Source organism: Plectropomus leopardus, chromosome 1, assembly GCF_026936395.1.
Source record: "Plectropomus leopardus strain MGB_pleo_1.0 chromosome 1, ASM2693639v1, whole genome shotgun sequence".
NCBI lineage: Eukaryota > Metazoa > Chordata > Actinopteri > Perciformes > Serranidae > Plectropomus > Plectropomus leopardus.
Window position 1 is genome coordinate 18,038,045 of NC_142176.1, and position 14,377 is coordinate 18,052,421.

General features: G+C 39.0%; 1 protein-coding gene across 1 annotated transcript; it reads left to right on the forward strand.

Annotated features, from left to right (window-relative positions):
* The first annotated feature begins 180 nt into the window (after nucleotides 1-180).
* On the forward strand, nucleotides 181-11,579 carry pkd1l3 (polycystic kidney disease 1-like 3). The gene is made up of 20 exons (XM_088081979.1): nucleotides 181-208; nucleotides 315-376; nucleotides 470-532; nucleotides 1,277-1,435; nucleotides 1,517-1,629; nucleotides 1,763-1,886; nucleotides 1,975-2,097; nucleotides 3,332-3,551; nucleotides 3,793-3,974; nucleotides 4,095-4,325; nucleotides 5,139-5,240; nucleotides 5,431-5,609; nucleotides 6,874-7,020; nucleotides 7,112-7,314; nucleotides 8,522-8,709; nucleotides 8,969-9,101; nucleotides 9,775-9,970; nucleotides 10,085-10,304; nucleotides 10,441-10,525; nucleotides 11,533-11,579. The coding sequence occupies exons 1-20, from the start codon at nucleotides 181-183 to the stop codon at nucleotides 11,577-11,579; spliced, it is 2,805 nt and encodes a 934-aa protein (XP_087938105.1).
* The last annotated feature ends 2,798 nt before the right edge of the window (nucleotides 11,580-14,377 follow it).

Genomic DNA, 14,377 nt, shown 5'->3' on the forward strand with positions numbered 1-14,377 from the left:
AAATTTCACTTTATATGCAACATGCTGTTTACTAAAAGTGTCATTTTTGTTTTAAAGATTTGGGGTCTTCCTCAAACACAAAGGTAAGAGGAACATTCATTTTCAGTGATAAGCCGTTTGAACATCCTGCCTCAATTTTCATATGTGAGTTTTGTTTTTGTTTTTTCTTTGCAGACCATAATGGTGTCCAATCATGCAGGCAGATCTCGTAAGTTGGATTGAAGCATTGTGTGTCTCTTATCAATTCAATCAGCGTGAAGAACAACATTCATCAATAGGAGTATGTGCATTTGCATCTCTTTCTTTGATTTCAGGGGATAAAAGGAGTGTAAATGACATGGCTTTGTATGTTGCAGACATTGATAACCTCCTTCGGGTGAGACAATGTTTGACCCATAAATTATGAAAACGACTGAATAGATAAAGCAGTTACCTCAGTGTTCAAAGGATTTGTTCTTTTTTGAGACAGGTTGCAGATGAAGAACTACTTCGAATGGAAACGACAGCAGGGGAGCCAACAGACAACAACAGGGTGGGTACTGTTGCTCTGAAAAGCCTGTGGATGGCATTACGTTATTTTTGTGGCATTAATCCCCTTTTTTATGCCTATGTGCCGACGATAGCCAAGGCCAGGGACATTCTGTTTTCACGTTGTTCATCAGACGGTCCCATTCTCGTGAAGTGATATCGCAAGAAAGCCTTGAGAGGGTTTCTTATATATATACTATAAAACATCTTGAGGGCATTTCTTTAAATTTTGCACAAACATCCACCTTTAAATCAAGGATGAACTGATTTTGATGGTAAAAGGTCACTGTGACAGGCACCCCATGTATAGAGGCTGTGTCCTCGCCACAGCAGCTGCAGGTTCAATTCAAGCCTCGGCCCTTTGATGCATGTCAACCCCCCCCCCCCTTTTATCATTGTGCTGTCCTATCAACTAAAGGCAAAAACGCCCCAAAAATATCTTTAAATAAAAAGAAAAAAAATCACTGTGACCCTGCATCCTTCTCATTTCATGAATGCGATATCTCAGAGGGAATATCATTGTATTTGGCACAAACATCTATTTGCACTCAGGAATTTACTGGGGAGAATTTGGTGGTTAAGGTCAACGTTTAAGGTATGTATGAAGCATCCATGTTTTCAAAGACATGTAAATGTAACTGCAACTCTACAGGCTTGTCGAGGCGTACAACCACAAAGTAATCATTCTAGTTATGCTGAGAATACGTCATGGCACAAACTAAATTAATATCTGTTTTCCCTTTCGCAGGACAAATTCATTCAATATTTGTTGGAGGGCACTAAAAGGCTTACTCCAGCATTTGCTTTGAACAATAACAACACAATCAGTCACATCATCAACTGTAGCACCGGCATCCTCCTTCTCTCAATGAACAAATGTGACATCAAGACTAACCCAAACCCTAAGGCAAGTGCTGCATTAAGCAATCTATTTTATCGTCATCATGGCTATTACAGTCGAGTCATGTTGATTTTTCTCCCTCTCCAGTCTTTGTTTGAGGAGGTCTTTGAGATCTTTCGGACAATCTCAGTGCTGGTTGGTTCAGGAACCACAGAGAGAATTACCATCAGGCACCCAACAGGCACCATCTATCAGAGCACGTAGGTATTTCTCTCAGAGTATCACTAAATGCCTTTGCAACGTGTCTTTCATTTTGAACCATATAAATATGGCAGCATGTATATCTAAAAACTGTTTCATAAAAAATGCCACATTTTATTTTCCTCCTTTCAGTCACACACCTGCTGACCTCAGCAATGCCGTGCTGGGTTCAGAGCAAGACGGCGAATACATTGTACTCCCCTCATTGTCGGCACTTCAGTCTCAGCTTGGAGGCCACAGCACGATCATCGCTCAGGTCAGTGTGTGTTTTAGGATCATTTGTAAGTGTGTTTGCATCTTCAGTGTCATCTATAGCTTTTCAACAGAGATTTTCTCTTTCTCAGATGGCCACATTCTCAAGAAATCCCCATCCGTCTGATGACAACATCTCAGGAACTCTTTGCAGCCTTTTACTTAGCGATGGAGTCGCAGACATAAAGCTGTCTCACCTGCCAGAGATGATCGAGGTACAGCCATCATGGGAGCTGGGTATTGTATCATTAGTGCTGTGGTGCTAGTTTTTTGGATGTAAGTGGCAAGCAAAGGGGAAAGCAAAGGTGACATTTGCAGAACGCTGAGAATCATTACAGACACTGTAACGTTATGGTACCTCCATAGAGCGGGTCAGTGCGATTTTGAAAATGGCAGAAGTGAGACTGACATGTTACGTGAACCAGGACACAATCGGTTTCTATTAGAAAGGTATGTCAGAGTGCCCACAGACAGTGAAACTCCTCACTGGCAGCCAGTGACACCTTGCTTATCAGAGCACTAACCCTTCACAGATCAACAAGCGAGTTGGCAAGGACCACAAAACATGTGACCTAACTGTTACAAATGAGAGACATAAGGTAGTAAATAAACTTATAATAAGACAAAGAAGAGGGAGAGAAGGTTATTATTGTGTAATGTAGATTAAAAATACCCAGTTTTCAAATGATGATGACAAAGTCCAAAACTTCAAAATACCAATTCATACTAATTCATACAACTAACAAAACAGATTTTCAAACCTCCATGTCTACAACTAAGTAATGTATGACTATTTAAGTAATTGCTAATAAACATATATAAAGGTCAGTTTCACCTTCTTTTACGACAACGTCAGCAAAAGCATCAGTTTATTTGATTTTTTTAACCTACATGAATATTTATTTTCTGGAGCCATTAATGAAAAATTTACACTATAAAGTAATTGTTATGGCTGCAAGAAACAAAACAACTAAAATAAACAAAAGAAACAAAAAGGAAAAAAAAATCTTCAAAACCCATTGCCCAAAGTTGCATCATCATATTGCTTCTTTTGTTAAATAAACAGTCCAGAACCCAAAGGCTGTTCATTTACGATCATAAATGACAAAAAGAAGAGTAGCAAATTCTCCCATCTAAGAAGCTGGAACCAGCAAATGTTTGACATTTTTGCTTGAAAAATTAAATAAAGATTAAGCGATTGACAAAATAGGTGGTCATTTTATTTCAATTGGTTAATCTGTTGATTGACTAATCCCTGTTGATCTAATTGTAATCCAGGATGTTGTTAAATCTGCTAACTTTGTTGATTGATCTTTTGAACTGTGCAACCAAAAAACTTTGGCATTATGCAACATGTGATTCAAGGTTAAACATTTGCTTAATTAAGATATATATCCACAAGTGTGAATTCAATAGTAAACATTAACCTGCTTTCTCTGGTCTTTCCAGATCTTTTTGCCTCATCCAAATAACACAGTGCTGGTGAACAGTACTGTTGAGTTGGAGAAAAACACAAAAGCACTAACTCAAATCAACATCTCAGACCCTAATGTGACTGTCATCCTTACTGTGGAGCCCAGTGCTAATGTGTCATTGGTTCTTAAATTGTCTGAAGGGTCGCCTCCTAATGATACATATTTCTTAAATACAACCATCTTGAGCCTAACAGGTAACTGTCACTGCTGAATACACTGACCTCTGAGTTTTAGTCATACAGTGTTGAAAGTTAAAGCAAAGCAAAGGGCACTGTGATCCAGGTAGGTGTAATGACAACCAAAATTTTACATGGGTTGCTTTACATGTATGTGCCTTCAGTTTTTTTTTATGTATTATTATGCCAGATATATTTTAACTGGTTCTTAGATTATGATTATGAAATTAATGAATACGTTGGCGGATTTTTGCAACAGAAGGTTACCGCTGGATGATAACCCCAGAGATGATACAGCAGACTCCAGGAGTTTGGTATGTCGACACCAGACTCTTTAATTCTACTTGGGAGCCGGGCCTGACGCTGAAGATCACTTCTTTTATGAGCAAGTGTTTGTACTGGCACATAGAGAGGGAGACATGGAGCAATGAGGGCTGCCAGGTGAGGCTCCACCTAGATGAAGTCTGGTGAACTTGGCTATACTGCATTAAACCCTGCATGTACAGTAATGTTCTGGTGGCACCAGCAATACCAGACAGTGATGTGCTGTCTTTGTCTCAGGTGGGGGACAAAAGCACTCCAGAGCGAACACAGTGTCTGTGTAACCACCTCACTCTCTTTGGGAGCTCCTTCTTTGTGATGCCAAACTACGTGGACATATCTCGCACAGCAGAGTTGTTTGCCACCGTGTCTGACAACTTTGTGGTGCTGGCGCTGCTGTGTGCTTTCTTTGGGCTCTACCTGATCACTCTGCTGTGGGCCTGCTATGCTGATCGCAGGTCACGCTCTAAGGTCAGTCTTTCCAAACAGCCTGCATAAAAATGTGTGTGGGTTTTTTTTTTTAACATGATGTTATTTATTAAAGTGTGAATTTTCAATTTGTGATTGACGAAAAACTCGAAGTAAGTAAAGTACTAAGTAAGTACTAAGTACTAAGTACTAAAGTAGTAGTACGAAAAAAGAAGTAGCTCTGAAACAGTGTAAAAATACTGTGTTACAAGTCCTGCATTCAAAATTTTACTTAAAAGTAAATAAGTATTTGCATCAAAATATACTTAACAAAAGTAAAACTTCTCATTATGCACAATGGTCCAGAATAATATATATTATATCACTAGATCATAATATTGATGCATTAATATAGAATAAGCTTCGAATGTTGCAGCTGGTCATGGGGCTATTTTTTATATTTTGACAGGTAGCTAAATCCATAATACATCATCATTTATTTGTTGAATATATTTTAAGTCCAAATCTGTTAAGTATCTAGTTACTCATATTGTCAATAAATGTAGTGGAGTAGCAGTAGAAAGTAGTACAAAATAGAAATACTCATGTCAACTACAAAACTGTACAGTGTTACCATGTAGGAACAATACTGCCACAAGAAAGTCATCAGGACACATAACATTACAAAAACCATTTTAAGTGCAGTATCTCCCAACATTAAGACATAATGCCCTGTTTATTCATTTATTTATTTTTGAATGGTAGATATTTAGTTTGGAAAATAAACTCATCATATTCATTCTACTGCCCAAATACAGCAATGTATGCTAACAGATTAACATTTACACTGCACAATGCTTTCTGTTGAACTATCAGAGGAAGCTGACTCTGCTGGAGGACAACCATCCGGGCGCTCAGTACAACTATCTGATCAGTGTCCAAACTGGCCATCGCAAGAATGCTGGGACTTCTGCCAATGTAAGAGTCTTTTTTTCACTGACAGAATTAGGGTTTGTTTCTTTTCAAATGACATTTCAAAATAGCCTGCACTTATGTCAAGTATACGCTTAACACTGACGCTATAGTGTGGTGCTTTACACAGTCTTTATTCAGGTCACAGATGTGTGAACCTAGTGCTGTTACATCCGTTCATTCTGCTGTCCTATAGGTGACAGTGAAGCTGATTGGCTCAGAGGGCGAGAGTGACACACACAACCTCACAGATCCTGACAAGCCTGTCTTTGAGAGAGGAGCTGTCGATATGTTCGTGTTGGCCACACCATTCCCACTGGGCGAAGTGCGAAACCTCAGGCTGCAGCACGACAACTCTGGAGGTCACCCATCATGGTACTAGAGAAGCAATTAATTCATTTAGTGCTACTCCAGATTAGGGTACCGCACGTCTGTGCTTTGATAATTGGTGGGTGTCACTGTGAAGCTGCAGATGCAGCTGTTAGAGCTGTGTACAGGTAGTGTTTATCGCCTCTCTGCAGGACAGCCTGCTGGCTCCTTCGCAGTGACACTTTGAAATGTCAGGCCTGTCTTTTATGTAGCACTGCCTTGTTACCACATCTCATTAAAGCAGATTGTTCACATGCACACACTTTGGGGAAAAATAAATCTGTGCTACAGTGTAATACAGAAATAAGAATCACACAAAATGCTTTTGGCAATGTACAGTACTTTAGTAAATCCAATAAGACAACTCAGGCCATTTTTTCACTGCACAAAATCCTGCTAACACCTGCTAACATCTGGCTTCTTAATATAATGCAAAGGTAATCTGTATTCAATGACTCTGCAGTAGTCATGGTATTTATCGGTTCCTGCTCTGATCCGCATTGATCGAAAAAACAACACCTTGGTGAACGTACTAATTTTAGCCCTATAACCAGCGAGATACAATGAGGTGCTGACACAAATTGCCATTCGTCTCTGCCTAAGCAGCCCTCAAACATCAGTTCAAATTAGTCTATGCAGTTAGGTAGAAAGACTGAGTAAGTAAAATCTATAGAATTTATTTTTCACACGCCTCCATGAATGCCGCTTTCTACTGTTTAACTGTTCTCCTGCCTGTTCCTGTTAATGATGTTGAATGTCACACACCAATGACATTTTGAATCTTCAAAGTAAAATACAGACCTAAAAATAGTATAGTATAACAATCAGCATAAATGCAAAACCTACTGTAGTTACAAGTTAAATTCAAGAGCCACTTTGGTGCTAATGACATGTTTAAAAAAAGAGGGACAGCAAAATAACTGAGCTACCTTCTCCTTCATACAGAAAACCTCATTGTAACAAGTATTATTTTATGTTTCATAAACATTAACATGGTGTCAGCCATGCTGCCAGGTAGCCTAAAGGCTAACAAGCTAACAAACAAAATAAGTGAAAACTTATTTTTTACACTTACCATTCTGCAAGCAAATTTCTCAATGAGAGAGAAAGGTAGATCTGCTTTCAGACACTTTTCAAAGTTCTTTGTATCTATTAGGCCTATGTGGGAACTACTTTTCCACTTTTTTTTTTTTGATATTGTTTTCTCATAAAATTACCCACATGGTAAATGTGTAACATTTGCTGTTTTATGAATCCCCTTCATAAAAAGGTATATAAACAAGGTGACCATACAAGATCTCCAAACACGACACGTGTTTCACTTCTTTTGTGACTGCTGGCTGAGTAATGACCGAGGGGACAACATGACCAAGAAAACCTTCAATGCTGCAAAGAACAACGAGATTGCCAGCTTCAGGTCAGACCACTTTACACTGCTGAAATAAACTGAGCTCTGGGAGGAAGTGTCATTATGAGTTTCTGTTTTTGTTTTTTTTTTTCTCCGCCAGGAATATTTTCCAGAGCAGAACATCGACTGGCTTCAGGGATGAACACATCTGGGTGTCTATAGTGGATCCTCCCTCACGTAGTCCGTTCACACGTGCCCAGAGGGTCTCTTGCTGCATGAGCCTGCTTCTCTGCACCATGGCTATCAATATCGCCTTCTGGAACATTCCTATAGATGAGGACTCGCCAGTGCTCTTTGAGTTTGGTGAATTGCGGTGTCTTTAACTATTTTAGCTGATAATAAGCTTTATTACCTGAAGAGCAAAGTTTAATTCAAGGAAGAATTATGTTATAGGCATCTTAAAATATTTCTGGCATATAAGGTCACTTACACAAAAAGCCCACAGTTTATTAAGAAAGTTACTGTATTGATCATAAAACTTCTAAACTGTAATGAGCAGTTTTCTTTAGGTCTTAAAGTTTTGGATGACAGGTCAAAAGTTGGGTGTCAAGGTGCGAGCTGGAGCAGAGGGTGTTATGTGAGAAGCAAGTTAATTGGCTGCCTGTTGTTTCATATTGGAGTACCTCTGCTTCGTGACCTCTGTAACTGAAACATTTCAAACTATGTAGGTGTCAGCCCAGCAGCAATAACTGAAAATGTGTGGGCGGAGAGACGAAAGCCACCTTTATAAACTTTGGCATAATGCTGACCTTGTTTGTTGGGTCAGAGGTCAGCTCCAATGTCAGCTAGATTTCAAAGAAATAATTCACAATATGGATAAACGTGTGAATTTTTATGTGTGCATTTTTGGAGTATGTGTGAAGCATGAAATTCAACTGGGTTTCATCATAGATGGCATAACAATAATGGACATAGCCACCGTGACGTCACCCATTGGTATGTGGACTGGAGACTGTCATTTGAAGAGGCCATGCCCTTAATAATTAATAATTTACATAATTCTACAACTTAATAACACTCATCATGAATGTTAATTAGTTAGAGACCAAAAAATGTTTTGTTTTTTTTGTACCAGAAGATAAACATAATAATTTTTGCAGTAGAGTTGGGCATTTCAACACGGGAATCTATGAGGATTGACTCGCTTCTGGAGCCAGCCTCAAGTGGTCATCAGAAGAACTGCCGTTTTTTTCACTACTGCGTTGGCGTCATTTTTCAGCCAGCTCTGCACTGTAGCTCTAAAACCGGCAGACCTACACATGTTGATGTCACCAACTGCAGGCAGACAAAAGTAATAGTTCTCTTTCATAATGCTTCAAAATGTTCACCACTTAGTTGCTAAATTTGTCTGTGTGCTCATTGGTGTTGAGTAGGTGTACAGACTTTATTTTAGCTCCAATAAGGTTTAGAAGAGCCATAAACTGAATATACGTATCGAATTATCCTGACTGGTTTCAGTTTCTTCTTGTCACTGACTCTGTGTCCTTGTTTTTGCTTTTTGTCCCTCCAGGTTCTTTGAAAATCACTTGGCAGGACCTCATGGTCGGGGTACAGAGTGGTCTTCTCATGTTTCCAATCAACATCCTCATCATCACCATCTTCCGAAGCATCAGACCTCGTATGATTTCAAAATCTAAAAAAGGTGACCCGGAGGAAAACTTGAGACCCCCTGCAGTTACCATACCATCTACTCTGAAGGTGTGCTTTGAAATATCTAATCTCTGGGGTATGAGGGTGTGTTCAGCGCATCTTTCTCTGACATTTGCACTTGCTTCATGTCTGACCTTGTAAGACTGGGAGCACATTTTCCATTCACTAAGTTGCAGTTACTGTAAGCGCCCCATGTGGCTTTGACTTCTGCTGAACTTTTACTGTAAAAAAACATGCTCTTTGTGTTTGATCAAGCAGTGCACATGTAGCATTTGGTATTTTTTGTGCATCTCACGGATATCCCTAGGAGACAGAGGAGGTGATTTTTGCGGTGCGCAGTAGTCCGAGGAACAAGATGTCAGAGATGCACAGGCTAGAGTCCACTGCTGACCTCTGTCCGGCCTTGGACAGGGTGCATGAATTCATCCAGCTTATGCAAGGTAGCTTTTATTATTGCTTTTGTTTGTTTTTGTTGTTTTTTTTTCTATAGAAAATAGCAGACTTTTACAGCCTTCCGTTAGTCTGACTCAATAAAAAAAGTTCCTCTAAATCATCAGTATAATCAAAGTAAAAGACACAATACCTCAAGAGCACCTTGAGGGATTTTCTTTAAAATTGGTCATTCACTTGTACTCAACAATGAATAGTTACATTTTGGTGGTCACAGGTCAAAGATCAAGGTCACTTCAACCTTTCATCTGTCTTATTCTTTTGAACGCAATATCTCAAGAATACCTCGAGGGAATGTCCACTAAGTATGAATTTGACCTTAACTGTAAATGCAATATTTCAAATATATCTTGAGGGAAGTTTATAAAATTTTGCACAAATATACTTGGACTTAACGATGACCTGATTAGAATTTGGCGGTCAAAAGTCAAGGTCACTGTGACCATATATATGTGTCATTCTTATGAGTGCAATATCTCAAGAAGGCCTTGAGGGAATATCCTCAAATTCGGCTCACTTGGACTCAACAATGAACTGATTCCTAGTTCTTTAAAAAAAATAGGTGAGATTCGGTGCACTATTGAGTATTGGAGTGCATAAACTGTGCAAAGAAATTTAAATGTACTGTAATGACATGCTGGTCTGTATGTTATCCTGTCAAAGGCGAGAGTGAGAGTGACCCCCACTGGGTGTACTGCAGCAAGTTCCTCCTGGCGGGTCTGTGTCACCTCCTGATGTGCCTGGAGAAACTGGATGTAAAGAACTTCCCGAGTACAGACGAGTACAAGCAGACCCTTAACGTCACCAACATACTGGTTCGCAAGGCGGAGATGGTCTTCAGCAGCCACTTGGCCTGCTGGTCAGCACTACAGGCCAACACACAGACACAGAGATATCTGTATCAAGTAGAAATATGACAATGTGATGCATTTTGCATGTTTTTCTTCTCATTCTCTCCTTCTCCTCGGCCCAGCCCGCCTCCTCTGAAGAAGAGGAGGAGGAAGGCGGCGAGCTGCTGGCTACCCTGGTGGTGTGTGTTCCTGGGCTGGTTCCTGTTGCTGTCCATCAGTGGAGTATCCACTTTCTTCACCCTGTTGTACGGCTTGGATTATGGAAGAGATAAGTCAATCAAGTGGGTCATGTCTCTGGGCCTCTCCCTCTTCCAGAGCATCTTTATAATGCAGCCTCTCAAGGTGGGTAAAGATGGGAAAACTTAAAACTATCAAAATTATCCATCCTAATAAGACAAGTAATTTTGCATTTTATCTAAAAAATGTATTCTTTAGTTGGGGATTATTTGCTTTTTTGGGGCTTGTTTTCTGCTCACAGGTGATCGGCATTGCTGTGTTTTTCGCCCTGCTGCTAAAGCCTGTAGCTGTGGAGGAGACTGAAGAAGTTGAGCAGGTGATGTTAGGTAAGGAAAGCATTATGCAGCCCATCTGTTACATAGTCAATACAGCTGCTCTTTTTGAAACATTTTTCCATGCATTATGTAAGCATGAGTTATAGTGTACTTATCATGCCTCTTAACTCCCATGGGGTCAAAGAGCGCATCCAAACCTTCTGTAAATAGCCTTGCTCAGCACCAAACACCAGAGTTACCAACTAGCTGGTGGACATAGAGGAGCATTTACCAGCAAAGGAGTCAGGTATTTCCTTCAAGAGTTGGTGGAGACCAAAAACAGAGCTAAAACAGGGTTAATGTTGGACTTACATTCAAACATGTTGCTCCATTAACATGTCAGTATGTTTACAGCTAGTTTCTGCAGTCCCCAAGTGGAAAACATTTAAGTTAATGCATTTTTTCTGAAAGACTTTTTCAGAATTGGGACAATAATGGGAAAAAAGTAACTCTAAAAGAAACAGTCAACTGGGTTAGTTAACTTTCCTTCAAAGGTTGGTCCCATAGTGGGCTAGGTCCTTGGCAGCAGCCTGGATTTGGGTCTGACCTGCAGCCCTTTGCTGCATGTTGTTCCCTCTCTCTTCCCATTTTCATGTCTATCTGTCCTACAAAAGAACTTCTTTTAAGCTTGTCACTTGAAAGCCACAAAATAAATATATATCTGTGACAACTGAACTAGTAAAATCAACAGACTGGAAAAGAACAGCCTTTTGGGATAAACAGCTTCCAAATTTCATTTATCACATAAATTGTTTAGTCCAATCTACTTATTAATATTTCATAAAGCAGACAGAGGTATCCATTCCATTTTGTTTCAGGTTGACTGCAGAGAGCTCTTATGTAATGATGCATATGAGACAGTAAAAATATTTGTTTTGGCAACTACAAACTAGTGACCCTTTTAGTTTTCTGCTCGTCCCAAGTGACTTCTCTCTCTAAGTGTATCAGTGCATCCTTCCTTCAGTTTAAGAGAAGTAAAGTACTCTGAGTCTTACTGCACTGCCTTCTCCGTTTTACAGAGCAACAAGACAAGTGTAGACGGTACTCTGGCAGGGACACACTGTAAGGACCCTGCATTTAGCCGGATAAGTTGTCTTCTCCGACAGGCACAGCTGCGATCCACATCACCCTCGCTTCTTAAACACTCTTTTGCACTTACTGGAAGTTTTAACTTTCTGAATATGAAATTCATTCCGGTGTTTTGTATGTGTACAGCCTGAGAAAGTTTCCTGAAACAGTGAGTCAGAGTAAATGGGTAATTAAATAACTGTTGATCCTGCATGTCAAAGTGTTGTTTTATCCAAGTCATTTACTATACGTGATCATGGATGGATTACTCAATAGGTCTACTAGGCAAGAGCCCTGGGACCCAAAGTGTCTGGTGGCCCCCCTGGCCTTCCCCTTCAAAATGTCACTCAAAAAGACACTTACTGACCAGGAAGAGACTCAAAATGATGACAAAAATACTCAAATTGCCACAAAGTGACACAAAACAGCTGAAAAGAGATTCAAAATGACTACAGAAGCACTAAAAATAATCACCAAGAGATACACAACAGCTACAAAGAGACTCAAAATGACCACCAAGACTCTTATGACTTATGCAAAATACTCATTATTAGCACAAAGTGACACAAGACAGCTGCAAAGTTACCCAAACTGACGGACACAAAATGATTACAATGACACTCAAAATAACAACAAAGTCACTCAAAATGACTACAGAGACACAAAACAACCACAAAGAGACTAAAAAATGACCACTAAGAGACTTAGGGATGCGTAAAAACTACAAAGAGACACAAAACAACAACAAACAAAAGTGAAACAACTACTGAAGTCTGTGTGTCTTGCTTTTATTTTGGTGAGAATGTTAGGGCCTTTCACATGTGTGTGCCCAGGTGCCCATTGTTTCACAATCTGCCCATATCCGTAAATATTAATGTGTACGTAAAGGATATCTATTTGCTTTTTTTAACAGCTTTTGTTTATGTGTAGATACATTGTACATTTTATGTTGTAATAAAAAAAAAATTAGAATCCATATACAACACAAGGACACACTGAAGCTGATTTAGATGTCAAAAACTGTACGACCAATCATGAGCACTTTGAGTTATTATGAATCCAATAAAGTAAACATAATCAACAAGTAATGGAAGTGGTGCTAGAATTATTAAATGTTAGTTAAAATAGTCTGTACAATATGCAAAGAAAATTTAGATTTATTTTGTTGTTTTACCCAAGTTTTTTAAGTTAATATGGGTTTCAGTAGACCATTTTATTGTTCCATAATTATTATAAATGATATATCAGAGGCCCACAAAAGGGGGAAAATACTGAATGCATCTGTTCTTAGCATTCAAATTATAAGACCTTCTGATATTTATTTTTGGCATAAATTATTTGCTATATGCAACTTTGAAAAAAAATGACCAATATTAACCAGCCTGCTGCTGTCACCATGACTAGTCATCACAGTGTGTGACAGCCGACCATCGACTGCCCACCAACACAGACTTCCACTTTTAGAGAGTGGGAAGGTGCTTTTATGTTATTGCGCATATGGGAGCTGATTATTAATTGATTGCTTTTTTTCATTCCACCTTCATGTCACTGTAATACATGCTGAGGGTGCATGTCATGACTTTTCATCATACATGCCGACTTCTATGCGATTCAGTCTGTCCTCCCTTGAATGATTCATGAAGCAGAACTAACCGGTGCTTTTGGTTTGGGAATACAAGACACTTTAATGTCCTGTCTTAAATCTCCTGTGCTTTTATTAATCAGTGATTTATTTATTGTTTTCATTTAGTGATACTTGACGTGTTCTATGTGTGAACTTGAATAAACTGATCTATATTCTCTTATCTTATTACTGAATATCTTTTTATTTTTTCCTATAATATATATTAGAGACAGCCTCCTTTACAAGGAATTACAGGATGGATAGGGATATATATAACAACAATAAAATAAACACTGTAACAGTATTCTTAAAAACATGTCAGATGATGGGAGAACTAGATTTAGTGCCTCGTGGTTGTATGCCTCTGCCAATCAGTCAAGTCACTGTTCAAAGCCTTGGCTGTCCAGACTGTTGCAATGACAGTAAAAATGCTTCAAATATGGAGGTTGCTGCAAGGACGCTAACAGTTCTTAAAATATCTTTAACCTGGCAGCATAGTTAATTTATACAAACTGCATAGTTGCAATTAAGACACCCAAGATTAGTGTCACCAATTCAGTATCTGACTAAATATCTCCCCATCTGTTCCTGAGTTATGGTGTTAAATAATGGCCAGAAAAGTGTTTCTGCAGAACAGTATGGTTTCACAGTGAGGCTTACTTTTGACCTTTTGGATATAAAATGTCATCTTAGTATCCTGTAAGAAATTTGTGTAAAACTTTGTTACAATTACTGAATGAATTCTTGAGTTATAGTGAAAACATGTTTTGTGACGTCACAGAGACCTTTGACCACTAAATTTTAATCAGTTCATCCTCGAGTCCAAGTGGACTTTTGTGCCAAATTTGATGAAATTCCCTTTAAGGCATTCTTCAGATACCATGTTCACAAAAATGGGATGGATGTGAGGTCACAGTGGCCTTGGCCTTGGATCGATGAAATCTGATCAGAGTCAAAGAAGATGTTTGTGCCAAATTTGAAAAAAAAATCCCTAAATGTTCAATGTGCTCACACAAGAGCACACTGACCTTGACCTTTGACCTCCAAACATCAACAAACTTTTACTACAACGAACTAAAAAAAAGTTTTCTGTCTAAATACAGGGCCCCTACAGCTTGAGGTGAGGTTATATTTAAGACTTTTAAAAACGTTTTATTGGTACCCAAAGTACC